At 44.2% G+C, this 25501-nt stretch overlaps 2 protein-coding genes across 4 annotated transcripts in view; one reads left to right on the top strand and one right to left on the bottom strand.

Moving 5' to 3' along the window:
* The window catches only part of LOC142661986 (alpha-crystallin B chain), a 108967-nt gene extending 98627 nt beyond the window's left edge, over positions 1–10340 (bottom strand). Inside the window, exon 1 of the mRNA XM_075839776.1 lies at positions 10290–10340. The gene's annotated coding sequence lies outside the window, so the exon portion shown is untranslated. The remainder of the gene's footprint in view (positions 1–10289) is intronic.
* The window catches only part of DIXDC1 (DIX domain containing 1), a 138039-nt gene that overhangs the window by 2711 nt on the left and 109827 nt on the right, over positions 1–25501 (top strand). Inside the window, exon 2 of one of the 3 annotated variants that reach the window (XM_075839767.1) lies at positions 2592–2671. In XM_075839767.1, the coding sequence (XP_075695882.1) occupies positions 2633–2671 (39 nt within the window). In that variant the 5' untranslated portion in view covers positions 2592–2632. Of the gene's footprint in view, positions 1–2591; positions 2672–16149; positions 16337–25501 lie in introns of those variants that run through there. The other 2 variants (XM_075839771.1, XM_075839766.1) reach the window with 2 other exon arrangements.

The following is a 25501-nucleotide window of genomic DNA, read 5'->3' on the forward strand; positions in this document are numbered from 1 at the left end:
GCTCCCATACTTTGTATGGGAGCACGGGCCGAAAATGCGGCTGTCAGTCAGCGGCCGACCGTGCCCGCAATCGCGGGCCGTGATTGCGGGCACGGTCGTGTGCATGGGGCCTTAGGGTATGTGCACACGAGGGAATTACGTCCGTAATTGACGGACGTATTTCGGCCGCAAGTACCGGACCGAACGCAGTGCAGGGAGCCGGGCTCCTAGCATCATACTTATGTACGACGCTAGGAGTCCCTGCCTCTGCAGGACAACTGTCCCGTACTGTAATCATGTTTTCAGTACGGGACAGTTGTCCTGCAGCGAGGCAGGGACTCCTAGCGTCGTACATAACTATGATGCTAGGAGCCCGGCTCCCTGCACTGTGTTCGGTCCGGGACTTGCTTCCGAAATACGTCCGTCAATTACGGACGTAATGACCTCGTGTGCACATACCCTAATAGTGATTATTGTCACTAATAGGGCTGTGCTGGGTCTAGTTAGACCCAGCAGCAGCCTGCCACTAATGGCACCAGGCGATCAAGTGACCAGTCACATGGTCGCTGCCTCTATTCTATACACAGCGCTCATTGGGAGTTGTGTAGAAGAGATCATTGAAGACAGAAGCTGCTTCTAGCTTCTCCACAGGGTCCCCAGCAGTCAGTGACCCGACATTCAGCTGCCCGATCGCTCGGGCAGCCAGCTAAAACCACGTCATAAATACTCTATGGCGCGGGTTTTAAGGACCCCGACCGGCAGTCGGGAAGCGGTTAAAGGGAACCTGTCATGTTGAACATGCTGTCCAATCTGCAGTGTCATTGAGCAGGAGGAGCTGAGCATATTGATATATAGTTTTGTAGGAAAATATTCAGTATATCTTTTTAGACAGATTAATCAATGTGACCGGTTCTGCAGGTTCTGTCATTTAAAAAAAATGTACATGACATGTCAGCCATTTTGATTGGTGGGGTCCGATTGCTAGAAGAAAGGGGCCGAAGTGCTTGGCTGAGTTCACTTTGGCTATCATGGTCTTTGTCCGCCTCTCCTTGGAGACCAGTAAAAAGTCTGTATCTCATACACAACCAACCCATCCTCTTCCCGGAAATTCAGAGAAAGTATATCGGAGCCAAATGGGCACTGCCCTCAGCTGAGCACTTCTGCCCCTTCACTCTAACAATTGGTGGAGGGCACAGCTCCCGGAACCCCACCCATCAAAACAGCGCTAGTCTTTTAGGTGGAATTCACAAATAGCGTTTAGTTGTATTTTTTTGCTGCCATTTTTTTTTCTTCGGCACTGCGGTGATGTGAATATGTCTACACACATCTGCTATTTGTTGCAGGTTTTATCTCTCTTGAACTCAATGGGGAAATACCGCAACAAATAAACAGCGGTTACACAAATACAATCGACATTCTGCGGATTAAAAAACCGCACCGCATATTCATTTCTGAGCGAATTTTCCACTCAGCATTTACGCAGCGTGTGTGTTTAAATCTCATCCACTCAATCCTACTGTATTATGCTGCGGATAACGAAATCTGTTGTAGAAAATCCGCAGTATTTACGCAACGTGTGAACTTACCCTTACAGGGCTCTCCTAGCAATGCTCCTCTCCGGTACTCCAGTAATCTGTACCATCACCTGGTTAAACCCGTCATGGGCATGTTGCACATGTTTAAAGTGCTGTCTCATGTCAGAATATGTTTCCTCCACGATAACTTGCGCCACATTTCTAAGTACTACGTTTTGTCAGCAGTTGCCTGATTTGGCCTCCTGAATAACGCAGTGAACTCGCTGCCCTGAGGTATCTAAAAGAGTCTGATCAAGAAGATTAAACCTGGCAAAGACCTTTATGAAGAAGTCAAGTGATAGGGTGAAATCCTAAAGCAGCATTTTTTTTTTTTGTCTCATGACCCCGTAGTTTAAATCACGGCCTCTATTCACAAAGATAAGGATTGATGAGCCATGGGGGAGGCTGATCTCATGTCTGCTGGGCTACACATGATGATGGAGCTGAGGACTTTGTCATTGACTTTCTTATTTACCCTCTTTATTATGCACTATATAGAACTTGCAATTGCCCTTGTCCGATTTGAACCCGTAGATACTGTGATACAAGGTGGCACTACATTCTACTTTTGTCTATACGTTTATGTCGATTAAAAATTTCAAATTTTTCTGTGTCATAAGCCCCTTTGGACCTGCTGGATCAGGGACAGTACAAAACTATTGGACACCATCAATAAGCGCTGAATGGATTCAGTCCTCACAGGGACTATTGAGTTGACACCAGCACCACGGAGAATGGTAGTTCATGGCAGTTCTAGTTATGAAGTCTCACCTCCCCTGATCCCATATTGTTTCCTAGGAAGACGTACGTATAATGCTATGAGTTCTAAGGGAAGGTTGTATTGGAAACTCCCCTCGTGTGAGACCATCTTATTATAATTTTTCCTTTTGACATTAATACCTTATGCGTTCAAAACTAAATGTAGTTTACATCTAAAGGTTTATTAACAGTTCCCACCCACAATAACAAGCGCTAGGAGTAGCTGATAGTTCCACGTCTTGTGTATAACTTATGGTACGTGTTTTCTTAATGTTTCAGGAGTAATTGTGAACTCGCAGCCTTGCTTTGTATAGGAAACTATGGGGACTCCGGCTCAGAATGTGCCCCCCACAACATTCGTAAGTACTCCAAGACTTTCTATCTATCTATCTATCCATTCATCTATCTTATCTACGAGGGTGAGTCAAAAACGATCCGCACTCTGGCTGTAGAATTTATTTTCATCAACTTTCAGAAAAGCAAATACATCATTTTTCCACACAATCTCGCTGCTTTTCAATACACTTTGTCCATCTGTCAACAAGTTTTCGTATTCCCACATTAAAAAATGTTTTAGGTTGAGCTGCGAGCCACGAAGTCACCGCTGTCTTCACTTCTTCATCAGACGTGAATCTTCATCCTCGTAGGGCTTCTTTCAGTGGACCAAACAGGTGATAGTCTGATGGGGCAAGATCAGGACTATAGGGAGGATGCACGCTCAATGTTGTCATCAGCCGTGGACGTGGCTGGGCGTCCGGCTCCTTCTTCATGGCTGACACTTGTCTGACCTTCCTTGAACTTCTCCATCCATTCATACACACTTCTTCGCGAGAAAACACGTTCTCCATACCGCGCACAAAGTCTTCGATAATTATCGGCACCAGACACATCCTCAGAGCACAAAAAACGAATCTCTGCACGCTGCTCTTCTTTCGTGCAAATCATAAGTGGGGCAGCCGCTGTTTCTCGCACCGTAGTCACAAATAAACAGACGTAACACATTTAAACCTGCACAACAGCGACTGGGGAGACAGCGACCTCATACGGAAAGCGCTGATAAGACAGTGCGGCCAACAGAAGTTTTAATATAACCGGACCGCGGATAATTTTTGACTCACCCTCCTATTTATCTCTCTCATATCTGTCATAGCAGTAGTGGCGGCATTCATGTGGAATAAGTAGTTTTGGTAAAAATCATTTTTGAAACAAAAAGGGATTTTAGGAAGTGCCCTATCTGTTGAAGGGGATTTCTGGATTAAAAAACCCTTTTTAAATACCCTATTAGAGCATTCTGACTTAATAGAGGGAAGTTCCCCATTCTGGACCCTCATCTATTAGCTTTAGGGCTCATTCACAGGAGCTTGAATCTCGTCCGTGTGCTGTGAGTTTATATACTGCTATATATTTATTTTTCTTACCCTTAGGCCCTGTTCTCACAAAGTATTTTGAAGGCAGAAAAAATCTGAATCAAATTTCCTTCAGGAATTTTGAGGCAGATTTTGACCTGCCTGCACTTTCTTTCACTTTCTTCTTCGATTTCAATGGGAGATCAGAGGTGGAACCACGACAAGAAAGGACATGAAAAAAAAAAACTCCGCCTCCCATTGAAATCAATCAGTTTCTGCATCAAAATCAGCGTAAAAAAACCTCAGTGTGAACTGGGCCTTATATATTATGACACTGTATGGACCTGGTTTTCATGTCTGTTTTTAGATATTTTGAACAATACTGTATCCAATAACATTTATATTACCATGATGATAGATGGGTGTGCGCTTTTCTATAATGTGTTTCACTTCAAGCAAGTCGTGAGTATTTTTTTCCACATTTGCAGCACCCCAATATATGATCCTTTTATTCAGTTGTGCCCGTTCATTGCATCTTCCCATAACTTTATTTTTGGACGACTCTTAGGGGGGATTCACACGAACGTGTATTCGGTCCGTGCGGGCCGCGTAGTTTTCACGCGCCACACACAGACCAATACAAGTCTATGGGGCAGTACAGACAGTCCGTGCTTTTTGCGCAGCGTTTGTCAGCTGCGCAAAAAGCGCGACATGTTCAATATCTCCGCGTATTTCGCGCATCACGCACCCATTGAAGTCAATGGGTGCGTGAAAACCACGCAGGTCGCATGGAAGCACTTCCGTGCGAACCGACTGAAACAGCGCACCAGCTGTCAAAAGGATGAATGTAACCAGAAAAGCACCACGTGCTTTTCTGTTTCCAAACATCCAAATGGAGTGTCTTTGCGATGAGCGAACCCGGACAATCGAACCGAACTTCACCGGGTTCGGCCGAACTCGCTTTGGCCAAACCCGGCAAAAAAAATTCCGGTACGCGACGTCAGGAGATAGTCACTGTCCAGGGTGCTGAAAGAGTTAAACTGTTTCAGCACCATGGACAGTGACTACCGATCCCAATAAACATGAACCTGTAAAAAAAAACGAAGTTCTGACTTACTGATAACTCCCGGCTTCTTCCTCCAGTCTGACCTCCCGGGATGACAATTCAGTCCAAGTGACTACTCCAGCCAATCACAGGCCAAGCACAGGCTGCAGCGGTCACATGGACTGCCGCGTCATCCAGGGAGGTGGGGCCCGATGTCAAGAGAGGCGCGTCACCAAGGCAACGGCCGGGAAGTTCTCGGTAAGTACGAACTTTTTCTTTTTTTTTAACAGGTTTCTCGATATTGTGTTCGGCATTCACTGTCGAGGGTGCTGAAAGAGTTACTGCCGATTAGTTAGCTCTTTCAGCACCTTGGACAGTGACGGGCGTCGACTAGCCTCATCTCTATGATGGCGGCTGCGCGAAAATCACGCAGCCGCGCATCATACACGGATGACACACGCAGCTGTCAAATGGTTTTTGCGCGCGCAAGACGCCGCATTGTTTGCGCGCGCAAAAACGCAACGTTCGTCTGAATCTGCCCTTATTACCAAAAAGGGGTTTTCAAAAGTGGACGACCCCTGTCTCATGATGACGACACCTGTCAATATACCCTATCAGGGCATATTGACGTCATAGTTAGGGATCTCCAATCTGACGGGCTTCAGACCATTTATGTAACTACATTTCCCTTGGAGGGGCAGCAAAATCAGCTGTTTGCCAGATCTTGTGCTGGACCCACTGCTGCATTCTGAAAGCGCTTGTCCCTGCAGACACAACCCAAAATTTAACTGATTTCACCTAATTTAATTGAATAGGGAAATCGAAATCCGCATGTACAAATGCATGGGAATTCACAACGCGAATGTCGTACAGATGTCTGGTCAAAATGTTCGGCAGACAACTACAGCATTTGAACATAGCCAAGGTCAGATCGATAGTCCCATTTTGAGGCAAACAATGGACAGAGTCAAAACCAGAATTGACAATGCATGGTCACATCTGACTTATAGAGGGGGTCCCGAGTTACTGTTATAAGGAGGCAGACATTTCCATTTCCCTATGTATAGGTATTTATTGATAACAGTGTTGACATTACATTTTATCCGTGGCATATATAATTCTAGAAATATTTTCATGAATTTGTACTGAGCTTTTTGCAGGGAGCTGCTAGACGTTTAGTGATCAGCTGATAATAGACTATAATGAGAAGAGCAGCCGGCAGAGCAACGTGACTAGAAGATTTAGGTCTGAACTAAGTGGACGTATTTTCTACGATCCCTTTTATCTTCATGGAGTTATGCCAATAATGCGGAAGTGGGCATTCTAGATCAGTGTGGTAATGCCAGTTGTCATGCTTTAACACATGGATGGTTTCATATGTGATCTACATAAAAAGTTGTGTTTGGTTCTGTTCACACTTCTGTTCGTTCTTTTCTAAAATTCAGCATGCTGCACTATTGTATCAGTCAATAGGATCCGTCATATCCATCATGGCTCTTGTACAAACAGAAACCATGACGCCAGTGTGAACAGAGCCTAGAGCTAACTATACATATGAGATAACTGTCGGTCGAACAGCTATTTCTCCTGACCCCATCAGTTTTTAATGAGGAGAGAGGAATGAGCCGCTGCCAGACCGCTCTGGCAGCAGCTTTTCTGCCACTGGAACAAAGGGTCAGGCATGTAGAAATCCAGCATGCCTGATTCTTCTTTCCCCCGACATCTGCTGTCAAGGGAGAGTTGGGAGACCCCCATACACATTAGATAGTCGACTGATTATAGTCCAGAGCTGTATTAACAATTCAGCAGACTTTATAGCTGAAATCTTCCATCATTTCTTGCTGGCTCAGTGATTAAAAACTTTTCTAATTTGTCATATTTTTATCCAGGTTGCTTAGCCTAAGGCATCAAGCACACGGCATGCAGGTTGGACGGCAGCACATAGACCGTACAGCTCTCCAGCTGATGACGTTTGTTCATACATGCTTCTATTTGAAATCGGAGGCATGCAGAGGTGCAATATAGGCCCCATGCACATTTATGCGTGCCCTATTACAACTCTGTACAAAACTGATCTATTTTATTGCTGTTTGCATGGTGATGCATTCACGTGATGTGTTTTTGCTCTGTTTTTGCAGCAGAGAGAAATTACTGCAGTGGCCACATGTTACACTGTTTAGGAACACATATTCACACGATCGTGAAAAAACTCCGTAATTGCGGGCCTCAATACGGTCCACAATTACGGACCCGTCCCGTTCTATTGGCCGCGGACACCTTTCTGTATCGCTACGGAAGGGTGTCGGTGCCGTAGAACCGTGCCGAGAATTATGGAGCATGTCCTACTTTTCGATTTTTACGGGCCGTGCTCCCATACCTTGTATGGGAGCACGGCACGAAAATGCAGCCGTGATTACGGGCACGGCCGTGTGCATGAGGCCTTAGACTTTTAGTATTTTTCTACAGCTGAACCAGAATTCACTAATCATGTTAGTCAAGTAACTAATCGAGTTACTTGAAGTTTATGATACTTTTTTTCTTTCTTTAATAGAAATCAGCTCTCCATAAACTGACAACTTGCTGATTTTATGCGCTTATGCACAGCAGAGCTGCAGTTTAAAGCATGGTGGAAAAACAGAGCAGCCTCCTAAGCCACTGATGAGACAGAAGTGCATGACATTTAAATATCACTATTATGCCTCTTGTATAATTTTCCTGTTTTCTTATTACCTGCTGTTGAGCGCCAGTTTAAGAACATTTGCTTGAAGACGACGTGTTCATGTGCAGGCAGATTAGTTGCTTAAAAAGCATTCAGTAAAATCCTAAATAATTACTTTTAAATGTCATAATTGGTAATGTTCTATGGAAAGTACAGGTTAAATGATAATATATTTTATGTAGCAATTTGCACTTTTAGTATAGTAAGTTGCATGTTTTCTTTTGGTAGTTTGTTGATAAGGAAGAAATATTTGGGGGCATTGTTATATCTGTTTCTGGGAAAGCTTAATGGTATGGTTGACATTACAATTCCCAGGGATGTAACAAGTAACCATAGTGCCCCACTCCACCATGACCACCTATAGCAGTGACTTAAGAGCATGAAAAGTGTATGATTAAAAAAAACAACTTATGATGGCACTCTGCACCATGTATCTTTCCCTAATGCACAGGGATTATATACAAAGTGATGTCACAGCACAAACATGCTGTGCACAGCGATGTCATAGTAGTTGGATAATTCACATAGTTATGTCACACTGCAAGGATAATCTACTCCGTGATGTCGCAGTAGTGGGATAATTCACACAGGTATGTCACAGCGGAAGGCTAAACTACTCTGTGATGTCACAGTGCAAGGATAATCTATTCTGTAAAGTCTAAGGATAATCTACTCAGTGATGTCACAGTGCAAGAATAAACAACTCAGTGATGTCACAGTGCAAGAATAAACAACTCAGTGATGTCACAGTGCAAGGATAATCTACTCAGTGATGTCACAGTGCAAGGATAAACTACTCAGTGATGTCACTTGGCAAGGATAAACTACTCAGTGATGTCACAGTGCTAGGATAATCTACTTAGTGATCTCACAGTGCAAGGATAAACTACTCAGTGATGTCACTTGGCAAGGATAAACTACTCAGTGATGTCACAGTGCTAGGATAATCTACTTAGTGATCTCACAGTGCAAGGATAATCTACTCAGTGATGTCACTTGGCAAGGATAAACTACTCAGTGATGTCACTTGGCAAGGATAATCTACTTAGTGATGTCACAGTGCAAGGATAATCTACTCAGTGATGTCACTTGGCAAGGATAAACTACTCAGTGATGTCACTTGGTAAGGATAATCTATTCAGTGATGTCACAATGCAAGGGTAATTATTTTATTGATGTCACAGTGCCAGGGTAATCTACTAAGTGAAGTTACAGCACTAAAATTCGACAAACTGAGATGTCACAGTACCAGGAGAATGCACAAAGTGATGTCACAGCCAAGAATAATGTATAGTATTACATAGTACAGGGACAATGCACACAATGATATAATTCACATAACATTTTTACCATGGATCACAGCACAGGAATAAAGCACATAATGATGTCCCAGTACAGGGATAGCGCAATGATAGTATAATATATAAAATAATGCAAAAAGTTATGCTGCATCAGGGGGATAATGCAGATAGATGGGACACAAAATTTAGCCAGGCGTCTCTACAGCATAATTTGGAATGAGGCCCCATTCCATTCTCCACGCTCCCCCTTGGGACCCCTAAGTTGTTGGGCCCCATAGTAGCTGCTGTAAACTGCTACCCTAGTATGTTCATCCTTTATTGCCACCCAGGCTTTCTGAGAGTCTTGAATTCCTAGTTATGCAGTGATATGTATGCAGGCACGGATTACTGATACATAGGCACATTTTTATTTCAGGACTCAAGGAAACTCTTTGGAGTTGTCACCCAGCTTTCCCAGAAACAGATGTTACTTATAACTGGCTGAATATAATTTTTAACAACTTGAGAGAAAAACATAATTCAGGGATTTAGGAATTAGGCACGGTTCACATCATGGTTTTTGGCCACATTTAGCGTATACCACGTATATGTTAGAGGTCTGCTGTGACGGATGCCTAACAGTGGTATTTGTCACCCATAGATTATGATGTATATATGTTTAACAGATGCCTGTGACATACGCCCAGGCTCCGATGGCTTTGGTATACTTTTTTTTTACAGGATCCCGTTGTATGGAATACAAAAAAGTAATACAGGTATACAGACGTATATACCAGACAGACGGAGGCCAAAAGGACACTCTTTTGCTAATGAAGGGCAAAGACTAAATTTGCCATCCTAGCATATAAATACCCTGGCAAAAGGCAGAAAGACTTCCCCCTTGGCACCCAGCAGTCTTCCTAGCTTCGCCCCTGACTTAGGGGGCCATTTTGTGGGGGCAGCTGCCACTACTTATTCTAAATTTCTGACATTGACACAGCTCACTCTTTTCTTAAGATTAAATTTCAGGTTCTCGTTAGGGGGGATTCACACGAGCGTGTATTCGGTCCGTGCGGGCCGCGTGGTTTTCACGCGGCACGCATGGACAATACAAGTCTATGGGGCAGTACAGACAGTCCGTGCTTTTTGCGCAGCGTTTGTCTGCTGCGCAAAAAGCGCGACAGGTTCAAAAACTCTGCGTATTTCGCGCATCACGCACCCATTGAAGTCAATGGGTGCGTGAAAATCACGCGCACCACACGGAAGCACTTCCGTGGGACGAGCGTGATTCGCGCAACAGCAGTGAAAAGGATGAATGAAAACCGAAAAGCACCACGTGCTTTTCTGTTTCCGAACATCCAAACGGAGTGTCTTTGCGATGAGCGAAGCGGGACAAGCGTACCGAACTTCACCGGGTTCGGCCAAACTCGTTTTGGCCGATCCCGGCAAAAAAATTATCGGTACGCGACGTCAGGAGATAGTCACTGTCCATGGTGCTGAAAGAGTTAAACTGTTTCAGCACCATGGACAGTGACTTGCGATCCCAAAATACATTAAGCTGTAAAAAAAAACGAAGTTCTAACTTACCGATTACTCCTGTCTCCTTCCTGCAGTCCGACCTCCCGGGATGACACTTCAGTTCAAGTGACAGCTCCAGCCAATCACAGGCCAAGCACAGGCTGCAGCCAATCACAGGCTGCAGCGGTCACTTGGACTGCTGCGTCATCCAGGGAGGTGGGGCCCGATGTCAAGAGAGGCGCGTCACCAAGGACGCGTCACCAAGGACGCGTCACCAAGGCAACGGCCGGGAAGTTCTCGGTAAGTAGGAACTTTATCTTTTTTTTGTACAGGTTTTTCGCTGTTGTGTTCGGCATTCACTGTCGAGGGTGCTGAAAGATTTAGCTCTTTCAGCACCTTGGACAGTGACGGGCGTTGACAAGCCTCATCTCTATGATGCCGGCTGCGCGAAAATCACGCAGCCGCGCATCAGACACGCATGACACACGCAGCTGTCAAATGGTTTTTGCGCTCGCAAAACGCTGCGTTGTTTGCGCGCGCAAAAACGCAACGTTCGTGTGAATCTCCCCTTAGATAGATGTATTTAGAACTTTCTGTATAAGTTTTAGGGGAGATTCACACGAGCGTTGCGTTTTTGCGCGCGCAAACAACGCGGCGTTTTGCGAGCGCAAAAACCATTTGACAGCTGCGTGTGTCATGCGTGTCTGATGCGCGGCTGCGTGATTTTCGCGCAGCCGGCATCATAGAGATGAGGCTTGTCAACGCCCGTCACTGTCCAAGGTGCTGAAAGAGCTAAATCTTTCAGCACCCTCGACAGTGAATGCCGAACACAACAGCGAAAAACCTGTACAAAAAAAAGATAAAGTTCCTACTTACCGAGAACTTCCCGGCCGTTGCCTTGGTGACGCGTCCTTGGTGACGCGTCCTTGGTGACGCGCCTCTCTTGACATCGGGCCCCACCTCCCTGGATGACGCAGCAGTCCAAGTGACCGCTGCAGCCTGTGATTGGCTGCAGCCTGTGCTTGGCCTGTGATTGGCTGGAGCTGTCACTTGAACTGAAGTGTCATCCCGGGAGGTCGGACTGCAGGAAGGAGACAGGAGTAATCGGTAAGTTAGAACTTCGGGTTTTTTTTACAGGTTAATGTATTTTGGGATCGCAAGTCACTGTCCATGGTGCTGAAACAGTTTAACTCTTTCAGCACCATGGACAGTGACTATCTCCTGACGTCGCGTACCGATAATTTTTTTGCCGGGATCGGCCAAAACGAGTTTGGCCGAACCCGGTGAAGTTCGGTACGCAAAGACACTCCGTTTGGATGTTCGGAAACAGAAAAGCACGTGGTGCTTTTCGGTTTTCATTCATCCTTTTCACTGCTGTTGCGCGAATCACGCTCGTCCCACGGAAGTGCTTCCGTGTGGTGCGCGTGATTTTCACGCACCCATTGACTTCAATGGGTGCGTGATGCGCGAAATACGCAGAGTTATTGAACCTGTCGCGCATTTTGCGCAGCAGACAAACGCTGCGCAAAAAGCACGGACTGTCTGTACTGCCCCATAGACTTGTATTGGTCCATGCGTGCCGCGTGAAAACCACGCGGCCCGCACGGACCGAATACACGCTCGTGTGAATCCCCCCTTACTGTCGAGTTATCTTGAAAATACTTGTTTGCCAACTACAGGAAAGTTCCACGACATCAGGACTGAAACAACGGGTTCTTCGTTCCTTCTGCTTGTGTACACATGTAGTTCACCCGTGACTGAAGTTTCTGCTGCCAGTGGTGAAAATAGATTGGAAAGTCTGATAACTTCCCACCGTTTTAATAAGTCTCTGGAATTAAAGGGGTAGTGTAATAAGGACAGCCCCTCTCCGTAGGCCTTGTTAGGGCATATGGACGGCATAGAGGGGAAGGGGAGCACCGATCGTGACCCCCTCTATGAAGCCAAAGCCAGTTGTGGAATCATATGAGAGGAGAAGCAGAATCTGTCCTTTATGCTTTGTTTCCCTTTGTGACTTATACCTGGTTTGGCCTAAAAAATCTGCATTAAGAAACCTGATCAAAACCTGCAGGTGTGAAAACATCCTTAAGGCCTTATTCACACGGAGATGTCCGTTTTGCGCAAAAGGTCAGTGTGTCATCAGCATATGGTGCGCGGCTGCGTGATTTTCGCGCAGCCGGCATCATAATGACACTCTGGTTTTATGTTTACAAACAGAAAAGCACGTGGTGCTTTTCTGTTTTCAATAATTTATTTTCCTACTGTAACGCGCATCAGGCGCGTCACCCGGAAGTGCTTCCGTGTGCCGAGCGCGATTTGCACGCACCCATTGACTTCAATGGGTGCGTGCTGCGCGAAACACGGCCAAATATAGGACATGTCATGAGTTCACTGACAGTCTGAACGGCCCCATTCATTAACATATGTCCGTGCCACGCGTGTGAAAATCACAAGCGTAGCACAGACGTATTATACGTTCGTGTGAATAAGGCCTTAGATATTTGTTGGCAGATCCCACTGATTTCTATAGGATAAATGACAATCTATTGTCATTTAGGGAACTGCCAAGAACTGTGCCTTGGTTGGACAGGTTGTTTCCCTAAGAGCATGTTCACATCAACGTTGGCTCTCCGTTCTGTCGGAGGTTTCCGTCGGGTGAACCCCGCAACAGAAAGTGAAAGTGAAACCACAGCTTCTGTTTCTGTCACCATTGATATCAATGGTGACGGAAACATTGCTAATGGTTTCCGTTCGTCACCATTCCGGCAGGTTTCCGTTTTTCCGACGGAATCAATAGCGCAGTCGCCTTTTACTAAAGGAATTGGGGGAAATTAGCTGCTAGATAACATCTATGTCTCTGACCAGTTTAAACCAAATGCAATCTAGTGATCTCAGTTGTCAGCTGTTTCTGGCTGAGGAGAGTGTTGTTCAGTGGGATTACTGACATGAAGTTGAAAAAATTGTCTACCCGCATGATCATAACTTTATCTCACACATCTCCAGTTCTAAAAACCTCCAGAAATGTACATACGGTACTTACACTATATGGACAAAAGTATTGGGACACACCTCATAACCCCTTAGTGACCAGCCCATTTTAGGCCTTAATGACCAAGCTATTTTATTAGTTTTTCTATAGTCGCATTCAAAGAGCTATAACGTTTTTATTTTTTCGTCTACATAGCTGTATGAGGACTTGTTTTTTGCGGGATTAGTTGTGCTTTTTAATGGCACCATTTTTGGGTACATATAATTTTTATATTAACTTTTATTAACCTTTTTGGGGGGGATTATAAAAAAAAACTGAAATTCCGCCATTGTTCTATGCGTTTTTAAATTGACGCCGTTCACTGTGCGACGTAATTAACATGTGACCTTTATTCTATGGGTCGGTACGATTACGGCGATACCACATATGTGGAGGTTTTTTTATGTTTTACGACTTTTGCACAATAAAAACACTTTTGAACTAAAATTATTTGTTTTTGCATCGTCGCTTTCCAAGAGCCGTAATTTTTTTATTTTTCCATCAATGTAGTGATTTTTTGGGCTTGTTTTCTGCGGGACAAGACGTAGTTTTGAATGGTACTGTTTTGGGGTACATGGGACTTATTGATTCATTTTTATTATGACTTTTTTGGGGGGCAATGGAAAAAAATTGCAATTTTGCCATCGTTTTTGGCGTTTTTTTTTACGGTGTTTACTTTGCGGTTTAAATTACATATTAACTTTATTAATGGAGTCATTACGGTCGCGGCGATACCACATATGTGTACTTTTTTTTTTTTTTTACACTTTTACTAAATAAAACCACTTTTTATGGAAAAAATGGTTTTATTTTTTTTTTTACTGTACTTTTTATTAATAATCTTTATTTCACTTTGATGACTGATTTTATTAGTCCCACTAGGGGACTTTACTGTGCGATATTCCGATCGCTGCTATAATGCTCTGGTATACTTCGTATACCAGAGCATTATTGCCTGTCAGTGTAAATCTGACAGGCAATCTGTTAGGACGTGCCTCCGGCGCGTCCTAACAGGCATATGTCCAGGGCAGACCTGGGGGCTTTTATCAGTCCCCCGGCTGCCATGACACCCCATCGGAGACCCGCGATTGCATTCGCGGGCCGCCGATGGGTGACAGAGGGAGCGCACTCCCTCTGTAAACAAAGTTAAATGCCGCGGTCGCTATTGACGGCGGCATTTAACGGGTTAAACGGCCGCGATCGAAGTAAACTTCGATCGCGGGCGTTGGAGCAGGAGCTCAGCTGTCATCAGACAGCAGAGCCCCGGCTCCTGCCTGCACGGGAGACCCGTGCAGGACTTAGACTAGGCTGACGTGAAAAGGCGTCAGCCTAGCCTAAAGCCCAGTAGTGAATCACGTGAAAAGGCGTATTAGTGGTCACTAAGGGGTTAATCATTGAATTCATGAGTTTCATGCAGCCCCATTACCACAGGTGTATAAAATCCAGCACTAGCCATGTAGTCGCCTTTACAAACATTTGTGAAAGAATGGGTCGTCCTAAAGAACCAACTGAATTCCAGCGTGGTGCTGTAATAGGAGGTCTCCGTTGTAACAAGGCAGTTCATGAAATGTCTTCCCTCCTAGATATTCCCCCGATCATCTGTGAGTGATATTATTACAAAGTGGAAGAGTTTAGGAACTACAGTGACTCAACCACGAAGTGGCAGACCACGTAAAATTACAGAGCATAGTGCATAAAAGTCGCCAACGCTCTGCTGACTCAATAATTCCAAACCTACTGTGGCACCAACATCTGCTCAAAAACTGTGCCCCGGTTGCTTCATGGCATGGATTTCCATGACCGACCAGCTGCATGCAAGCCTCACATCACCAAGCACAGTGCCAAGCAGCAGCTGGAGGGGTGTAAAGCCGCCGCCACTGGACTCTGGAGCAGTGGAAACGTGTTCTGTGGAGCGATGAATCACGCTTCTTTATCTGGCAGTCTGATAGACGAGTCTGGGTTTGGTGAATGCCAGGAGAATGTTGCCTACCTGCGGAATAATGCTATGGGGTTGTTTTTCAAGGGTTGGCCTAGGCCCCTTAGTTCCAGTGAAGGTAAATCTTAATACTTCAGCATACCAAGACATTTCGGACAATTGTTTTCTTGCAACTTTGTGGGAACAGTTTGGCGTTCGGCCCTTTTCTTCTCCAGCATGACTGTGCCCCAGTGCACAAGGTCCATAAAGGCATGGTTGGGTGAGTTCGGTGTGGAAGAACTTGGCCCTGACCTCAAGCTCTAGAATGGAGATGGTGAGCCAGTCCCTCTCCTCCAACATCAGTGTCTGACCTCACAAATTCCCACAGACAAAATCCCAAATATTGTGGAAAACCTTCCCAGGAGAGTGGAAGCTGTTGTTTTAGCTGCAAAAGGTGGAACCAACTCCATATTATTGCCTATGGATTTAGAATGGGATGTCATAAAAGCTCCTGTAGGTGTAATGTATAGGTGTCCCAAAAGTTTTCTCCATATAGTGTATACATGACATACTAGTTTGGAGACATCTTGGGCAGTCGGGCTGATCCAGTATATACTAGATTGTTGGCAGATCCCATTAAAATCTACAGGGTACACCGATTAGTATCTAATGTTTAGTAGTGCCCCTGTATATAAGATATCTGACTAGGAGGATTGTCCGATCGGGAGCGTTTTCTCTGTGGGTGGATTTGTCCCATATACAGCTGCTTTGAAGTTGCTCTTCAGGGTCCTAGCAGCCTGCTTCTACTGACATCTGTTTTCTGTTACTTCTTCCTGTGTCTCCATCCTATAAACTGCTGGTTGTCCTAGTGATGTAAGGGCTGACACCACACACGCTGGTAGGAGATCCCATTACGAGCATGCTCAGTGCCGCTTTGCCCCCCCCCCCCCGCACCCCTCCTTTCCTGCTGCTTTGCTTCTGGTCTCAAATTAACAGGCTGAGAGGACCAGCGTTATCCCTGATGGCTACTAATTCTTTGTGCTTGGAAATAGCCTGGGCACACTGCAAACTCCTGTGGGATTAAGTGAAAGAGACAGTCCATTGCTGCTGTGGATGATGATCGCCTATCTGGCTAGGGGCAATCTGCAGGATATTTTACATGAAGGCTTCCCGGAGGTATTTGCATGCGTTATTAATACGTAGATGTGTATGGGGACTTCGTGTTTTGACATTGATGTGAACTGAAATGCTGGTCTTTCCTTTAAGGCGAGTTGGACTGAAGTTTGGCGGGTGTGATTGCTTTTGCAGGAGGGTCAATGTCATTTTTATGTCTAGCACGTACTCAATTTGAGTTTCCAGTATGACCAGGATATGGAGAAAAAGTAAAACAATCATAAAAGTTACAGAGATGCAGCAGAGCTGAGACTGTCACTTAGTCGAGCTCTTTCATAATATGATTTTCTATGGATTTATATAGGTCCACGGAAAATGATGGAAAAATGCTGCAGCCTCAAAAGTTAATGACATTCAGTTCTGATACAGTTGTATATTGATCATTTTGCAGAAAATAATTGTGTTTGTTTTGCAATCCTTGGTCATCCGTTGTATTGTAATAAGTTTCTTCTTTTACGTTGTGTCAGAATGGGATTTATGGATAAACTTACCATGTCCAGGAGGCAGCGTATGGGGTTTGTGTATGATCACATTTAATGTGGCCTCAACAATACAGCTAATATACTACTGCAAGTGCGAAAGTGCATTTACAGTACTACAGACCGATACAGACCGACGGGAGGACAGACACAGACCGCTGTGGGGGTCTGGAGTTGTGGTAAACTGTGCTAAAGCTGGCCATACATGTTCACATCTCCGTCAGGTGCCTCCATCGCAGATGCCATCATAATTGACGGGAAGAATACTGTAGCATGCAGCACTATTATTCCCTTCAAATAGAGGGAAACCACGATGGAACCGACAGGCCCCATTACAGGTCAATGGGGGCCGCCAGGCTCAGGCAGTGACCAATGTGCGTCGGATCCTACCGTATAACAGAATTGGCAACGCAGCCTAAACTGATCAGGCAATGACCATTGGTTACTTGCATGCTTTAGCTAAGGTTCACATCTACGTTGGAGGCTCCATTAGATCCAGTGAAAAATGCTGGACAAAACAATGAACACCATGACGAAAACCCGGTGGCACACATTAAAGTCAATATGTTCCATCGGGCACCTTCCTTCTGGCGCCATTGGTATTTGTCATTTAATGGATCTGGCGCTTCTGTTTTTTTCCGTGGTTCTGATATGGCTTGGACTCCTTTGGTTATGTTCACACTTTAGTTCAGATTTATGTTGCTTTTTCAAGGTCAGAATAGCGCAGCGTGGGGGTTTGAATACTTTTTTTATAGGCAGTGGGGTGTGAATACTTAGCCTACTCATCTTGCTGTTGCCGGCTTTGTTGTGTGTTAATGCTGATCATTACATAAATTCAGCATAGGCAGTGACACCACCGGATCCAGTGATGTTTCCTATGTACTATGGCATCTATTGCTAAGCAACATCCCAAACATATGTGACACATGCCAGCAGCATGGCTGAAAATGATTCTTTAGTGAGATTGAAGGCTCTTGACAGTGCGTTCCTAAACGGCAGAAAGTAACTTACATATTATTGTACATGGATACAGTAGCTCAGAAATACTTTTTGTCTACATGCTTTCTATTAGCTATTCAGGAGGACGAAGGGAATGTCTGAGACTGAACAATACCATATGCTGTCAACACAGAGACATGTACTCTTCATGTGATCATCAACTTGAACACTGTACTATATGAAAATATTATATATTTATGTTGCTTATAGAGCATCAACATATTTTGCAGCACTGTACAGAAGTTTTCATAACATAGGTAGGAGGAAACCAGAGTAGAACATATAAACTCCATGCAGATGTTGTCCTTGGTCAGATTCAAACCGAAGGACTCAAGTGCTTACCACTGAGCCAACGTGCTTCCCATTAGTGTTTTTTACACACACAGTTATTATTATCTACGTTACTTATATCACACCAACATATTCTGCAGCACTGTAGAGGGCCACACTTACTGTCCACTTTGGGGCTCACAATTGGTATGTTTTTGGGGTGTGGGGGAAACCAGAGTACCCAGGGGAAACCCATGCAAACAAAGGGAGAACATACAACCTCCATGCAGATGTTGTCCTTGGTTGGATTTGAACCCAGGACCCCAGCGCTGCAAGGCAACAGTGCCAAACACAGAGCCATCGTGCTCGGTGGTTAGCACTTTCCATACGTTGCATCATACATAGACCTGAGAATACACAGCTCATCCAGCAAACCACTGAGCCACCATGCTGCCCATGATTATTAGTTTACACACAGGTGTCCAGACGTTGCATCAAACGTAGCCGTCCGTGTACACAGCCCTTCCAGCTAACCACTGAGCCAACATTCTGCCCATAAGTATTTGTTTACACACACGTCCATACGATGTATCATATGTAGACCTTGGTGTATACAGCTTAGCCACAGTTCTCAGAATCACTGTATATGTATATGTAAACAAAAATATACAGACGTCTATACAGAGTGGTCCCTTACATATCCAATTGGGGGCTGAATTCCCTCAGACAGTGCACTGTAAAGTTTCTGCACTTTCTTTGCTGAAGGGCATTGTTTAGTCCTGGATAACCCCTCGATAGTTATTCTCCGGACAGAAAAGCTGTCTGAACCAGATAATCACCTCATCCCCCCCCCCCCCCAAAAAAAAGTTACAATTTCTCCCAGATCTCGAATGCGGAGTAAAATACTGTTTGGGTATGTGCACACACACTAATTACGTCCGTAATTGACGGACGTATTTCGGCCGCAAGTACCGGACCGAACACAGTGCAGGGAGCCGGGCTCCTAGCATCATACTTATGTACGATGCTAGGAGTCCCTGCCTCTGCGTGGAACTACTGTCCCGTACTGAAAACATGATTACAGTACGGGACAGTTGTCCTGCAGCGAGGCAGGGACTCCTAGCATCGTACATAACTACGGTATGATGCTAGGAGCCCGGCTCCCTGCACTGTGTTCGGTCCGGTACTTGCGGCCGAAATACGTCTGTCAATTACGGACGTAATTAGTGTGTGTGTGCACATACCCTTTCACTTACCTGGCCATCTGAGGTGGTTGAGCTTTGTCATGACAGGCCTATCATTTGAATAGCTAATTTTTAAAAGTGATCTTCCATGGTCTGTACATTCTATCTAGCTGCATGAATAACAATGGATATTATATGTATATCAAAAATTAAAGGTGTTGCTCACAGCGACCACTCGTGTGTTACCTTTTGTAACGTTGACTTTCACAATGGCAGATGAAACTGATCAGGTAATAAAGACAACCCCTAATCATTCACTAAGGCTCTGTTCACACTTGCGTTTGGGGGTTCCATCTATCCAGATTTCCACTGGCTTTTTCTATATTTTATCATGGCAAGAAAAGAATGCAGTCTGCAGTATTTTCTGTAAAAAATACAGGGATCTCAATGGACCCCATTAAAGTCAGTGTGGTCTGTCGGGATTCGCTGGTATCTGTTTGAATCCTGCCTAGCTGTCATTGCTTTGTTCTAATTAGCCTTATTTTTATATATTCCCCCCATTTTGCAAACTGTGCTACCCCTTGTCTGTGTGTGTTATGCTGGAGCAGGCTATAACCATGTGTCACATTGTTTGTTGTGGTCTTAACACGTGGGCATGGGTTTAGATTACGGAGACTACTAAGGTTAGCTATGTAAGCCTAGCATTGCCAGATTTAGCGACGGCCACTACGCACACGTGCCAGTGCCAATAAACTGAGCAACATGCTGACCCATCGGAGTGCATTAGTGTCATTTATACCCGGCAGTAAGGTAACGCAGAGCATCTATTATAGCAACTTACGTTCACTTGGTGAGAAAGTATTACCATCATATTTGGGTACAGACAGGTATTTTAGGTACAAACGGTTATATGGTTGATGGGTGCTAAACTTAGCACTGGGTATAAATACATTGTGAATGAACAAGACTCTGTCCCTAATATGTAAAACCCAAATTAGTCACATCTTCTAATACATTGAGGAGCCTTCTTAAAAATGGTGCAGAGAATATTTTAGAGAAGAAATGGTGCATATGTGGTAAGGGTCGCTATTTTACTCTTTTAATCATAGCTCGATTTTTTTCTGTTTTTGAGTATGGCTATTTTGTGCAGACATGTGCCTCATTCACACAATGCAGGACACTTTTTCTTGACAAACTATTTTATAGTAGCACTTAAATCTGCGCCACTTTTTGCCAAAATAAAACTGGCAGTAAAACAACATCATTGTATTAGACCTTCTGGTTCAAGTGGGTGTATACTGTCGGTGGCTTCTGGGCAGAGTAGACCATCTGTCCTCCATTAAACGTTTACTAGGTCATTTACTAGGACGCAATAAAAAAATAAAAAATAAAAATGCAATTTTAAGCCTATGTTCACACTGCGGCAAACTGCAGTTTTTGGGTGCGTTTTTTTTTTGCAAAATCGTGTAAAAAACTAGTTTTGCAAACCAACCTCCGTTTACACCAATGTATACTCATTTGCAGTTTTAAATTCTAAAAATAAGGTGGAGTAAGGGAAAATGAATGTATAAAATGTTTTTAAGGCTAGATTCACACGAGTATTTCCATTTTGCGTCTTCAAAAAACAAGTTTTCCATGCGTTGCAGTTCCGGGTGCCATCAGTGTTTGTTCCGTGCGGTATCCGTTGTTGATGTCAGTGTTGGTGGACACCATGTCTGAATGACCATTGAATTGCATAGGTCCGTTGTTCCTGTGAATAAGGCCTACAAGTTTATTGGTCTGTTATTTTCCATGGATATGCTCATGTCACCATACATGGAAGGAACAACCTACAAAAACCCCTAACCAAACAAATGACGTAAAGAGGGATCCCTATAAAACAAGTAGACAACCTAAACGCGAACCATAAGGGAACATAACCCCTGAAAGAATGATATGCAAAAGTACAAAATCTTTATTAAATATATCGACAATAACATAATACGGAATAAAAAGGATGGACCATATACAGAGAAAAAGACTATGAGGTCAGATGTAAAAGACCAGTGACAAACAGAGACAACCAACCGTAGGTGGCCGGAGTCCACTCACATTACCCACAGTAAAGTAAATCAATGAATGGTATGTACTAGGATACTGTGCCCACATATGAATGGTAGGAGTGCTAACTGAATACACAATGGATAACGTGGGATATCCTGACAAAAAATGCAGGCAAAAAGGCCAAAGATGTTACTATGGTAATCGTCAGAAATAATCAAAACTTCAGAAGTGAAAGTAAGCACATACCCTTAGACATAGAGGGGAGTGGAGATGACAACCTCAGGAACTGGATGAAAAAGCGCCTCGTCGCGCATTTCGCCCTACAGACCGGCTTCGTCAGGAGGGCGAAACCATAAGGAGTTATGTTCCCTTATGGTTCGCGTTTAAGTTGTCTACCATACATGGAAGGACCTGAGGTGAAGCAATTAATAACTGTGCCTCCTGCATTATTAATCGAGAGTCTTAGTTATAAAGTCTAGATAGAAAATTTAGGAAAATGGAGTTTAAGGAGAATAACGCAAAAATGTATAGGATGTGTAGTACATAGTTAAGATGCTGTTCTCTATGTATCCCTGGAACTTAGTAATTGCAGGATTCGGATGTTATTCCCTGGACAAAAAAAAAAAAAGCAAAGAGCTGGAAAGTAGATCAAAAAAACCAGAAAACAATGCTCACCTGTCTAATCCCGGGCCGCTCTAGTGTTGATGTTCTGGTGGTCCCAGCCGGTCCCCATTGACTTCCCTGCAGCGAGGACGTGCCGTTCATACATGCGACCTCTTCAGTCAACCACTGGCTTCAGGGGTGATGCTTTCAAGAACGGCACGAGACCACTAAGGCCAGTGATTGGCTGTAGCAGCCACGTGCATGAATGACATGATATCACTACAGGACAAGTTTATAAAGACCGCCAGAGACAACTGGAGCTGTGGCGCTAGAGCTTTGGGGGATTGAACAGGTGAGTTTTTTTTATCAACTTTCCTGATCTTATTAAAAAAATGTTTTCAGTTCCGGACAACTTCTTTAACATTATAAACTTTACCTTCATTCACATAATGGTACATACTCATTAAAGAGTCTGGAATATGGTGGTTTGCTTGTGAACCAGTCGTCATATGGCAGTCATTTATAGAATGTAATTGAGCAGATGCATTGGATATATAAGTACTGGACCCCTGCACAATAATCACTGTGGACGGATAATCTGCCTGCGTGACAAGAACAGAGGGCCTGACACAGATGCAATGGGGGATATACACTGAGCCCTACCAGCCAGATTATGACCTAGTTAATGCCTAATGTTACTGGTGAAAATACATAATTAAAATGAGGGAACTGTCCCGGGTGCTCTAACCCTCATGCAGATCTAATTTAAACTTCATGCTTTGGCGCTTTCCTAAATTGTTTCGTTATTGGAGAATGAATTGTACATCTATTATCCTCATTACTCCAAGTTAAAAGGGTTCTCCGCTTTTAACAATCCCTACTTGTTAGAAGGGTCTTTTGATGATAAACAGATCACACAGTGTCCCCCTGCTGGAAACCCCAGCGATCAGCTGTAATCTGTAGGGTAACCTGGCAGTAAGTGCTCAATTTCCCTGCAGCGCCACCACAGGAGAAATTAGGCATTACACAATGCCCATTCATATCAATGAATTGATATGCAGGACAGGACAGGTGCTCCAGAGCAAAAGGCCAAGAGATTGGGGTGTGGAACAGAAACCCCTCTTTATTTCGGGTTTTCTATATTGGAAAACCCCTTTAACATATGAATTAAGCTAGTTAATTGCATCTTGGGTGCAGAAGTTGGACTATCCTTTAATAGCAGGGCAAAGATTGTAGTTCCTCCAGGCCTGATTTCGACAAGAAGGGGCATTACTACTTTATGGAAGTCACATATTCCATGTCAGTTAAAAATGAGATATATTCGATGAACAGATTTCTGTTAATCACGGTTACCATTACATTATAAGAATACCTGGTTCTTCTAAAGATTATTTTTTCGGTAATGAATTTTTACTGTATATATATGTGGGGTCTGTTGTTTTTTTTTCTTTTACTTCTTTTTTTTGTCTCAGGCAGGCAAGGTAGGAGGAGGGGGAGGTTAGTATTGCTTCTAAGCTTCTTTCTAATATTTAAAAAAAATAAATAAAAAAAAAGTTTTTTTTTGCAGAACATTGACAGCTGTGTTACGGATAAAACAAGGGAAGATGTGTAAACCTGTAGCTCCTATAACACTTATTTCTCTGTGTTATTAACCACATGCATTCATGTGATCTTCATCTTCAATACTTAGTAAAAGTCATTACTGGCCAGAAGGTATTATACACACAGCACTGGCTTAGCTGTTAACTCCTGTTCTTTCTCCACGTGGAGTGATGTCATCATCATGAGATTTATTAGTACAGCAGTTCCACTCTCAAATTAAAGAAAAACTCCATCAGAGAGACACAATGTCCCCACCCGACCCAGCCGTCATTCATACTGCTCTATTAACCGAAAGTAATTGCCAGCGGATCCACTATCCTGCGCTAGCAGTGATATGTGCCAGTGGCTCGTTGTGACACTGCTGGGTTTTCACAAGAGTTAACTGCCAGACACATTCACCTTTGGTAAAAATTTGAACTCTTGGAAACTATACATTGTGGATTTTGCCGTGCAGGGGGGGGGGGTTTGAGGGTGCACATAGGTCGAAAAGCGCATTGAAATTAATTAAGGATGCACCTATAGTCACGTGGGGGACAACCCAAAGCAGTTAAAGCGGTTGTCCAGGAATACATTTTATTTATATTTTAACCTAATTGGACATATATAAGTAAATTTCTAATATAATGTCTGTTTACCTGTGGCAGCGTTACCCTGTTCTGATCTGCGGTCACGTGACGGCACCGAGAGTACATTTTCATTTCCTGTGAGGTACCGTGTCTTTGCTCAGCCAGCACTTCCGGCTGAGAAAGGCGTGGCGCGTCATCAACTACACTTACAGGCAGCGGGCCGGGCAGATGTTTCATGAGCTCTTCAGAGATCCGCCTCCTCTGGTCCCACTGCCTGTAGACGTAGCAGGAAGTGCTGGCTGAGCTGAGACACGGAACGTCGCACCTGCTTGTACGCGCCCCCTCCTCCACCTATTTTGGAGTTAACGCACTGCCTGCCCGTCTCCTCTCATCGCCCACGCGGCCCCCACCCATGCCCCCCCGCAGCCCCCACCCCCTTGCAGATGGTTTATACAGTTATTACAGGGGTTATATAAATACAGGCATGATGGGGGTTATATGCAGGAATGATGGGGCAATCATCCCTGAATATAACTCCCATTGTCCCTGTGTATAACCCCCATCATCTCTGTGTATCACCCCCATCGACACTGTATATAACCCCCATCATCGCTGTGTATAACCGCCTTCATCCCTGTATAGGATGTTGGGGGTAATGCACAGGGATAATGGGGTATAATACACAGGATGATGGGTGTTGTATACAGGGGTAATGAAGTAATACACATATAATGGGGGTTATATAATGAAGTAATACACAGGGATGATGGCGGTTATATACAGGGATGGTGAAGTAATGCACAGGGATGATGGGGGTTATATACAGGGACGATGGAGTAAAACACAGGGATGATAGTGGTGTTATACAGGGATAATGAGGTAATATACTGATGATGAGGTAATACACAGATTCTGGGGGTTATACACAGGGATGATGGGGGTTATATACAGGGATGATGAGGTAATACACAGAGATGATGGGGGTTATATACAGGGATGATGAGGTAATACACAGGGATGATGGGGTTATATACAGGGATTATTAGATAATACACAGGGATGATCTTGGTTATATACAGGGATGATGAGGTAATACACAGGGATGATGGGGTTACATATAGGTTGTATACAGGTATGATGGAGTTATATCATCCCTGTGTAGAACGCCCCATCATCCCTGTGTATTACATTATCATCCCTGTTTATAACCCCATAATCCCTGTATATAACCCTATCATCCCTGTATATAACCCCCATCCCCCCTGTGTGATAATTACTGGCTGTGTGTGACTGTGTGGGGAGCTGGGTGACTAATTAGAGCAGGGAATGACCTGTGAACATAGAGGGGCGTGGCAGTATGCAAATAGCTGAGATGCTGTGGAGGGAGGAAGGGGGATGTTAACTGTCTCCTCAGATGCAGCA

Source organism: Rhinoderma darwinii, chromosome 10, assembly GCF_050947455.1.
Source record: "Rhinoderma darwinii isolate aRhiDar2 chromosome 10, aRhiDar2.hap1, whole genome shotgun sequence".
Classification (NCBI taxonomy): Eukaryota; Metazoa; Chordata; class Amphibia; order Anura; family Rhinodermatidae; genus Rhinoderma; species Rhinoderma darwinii.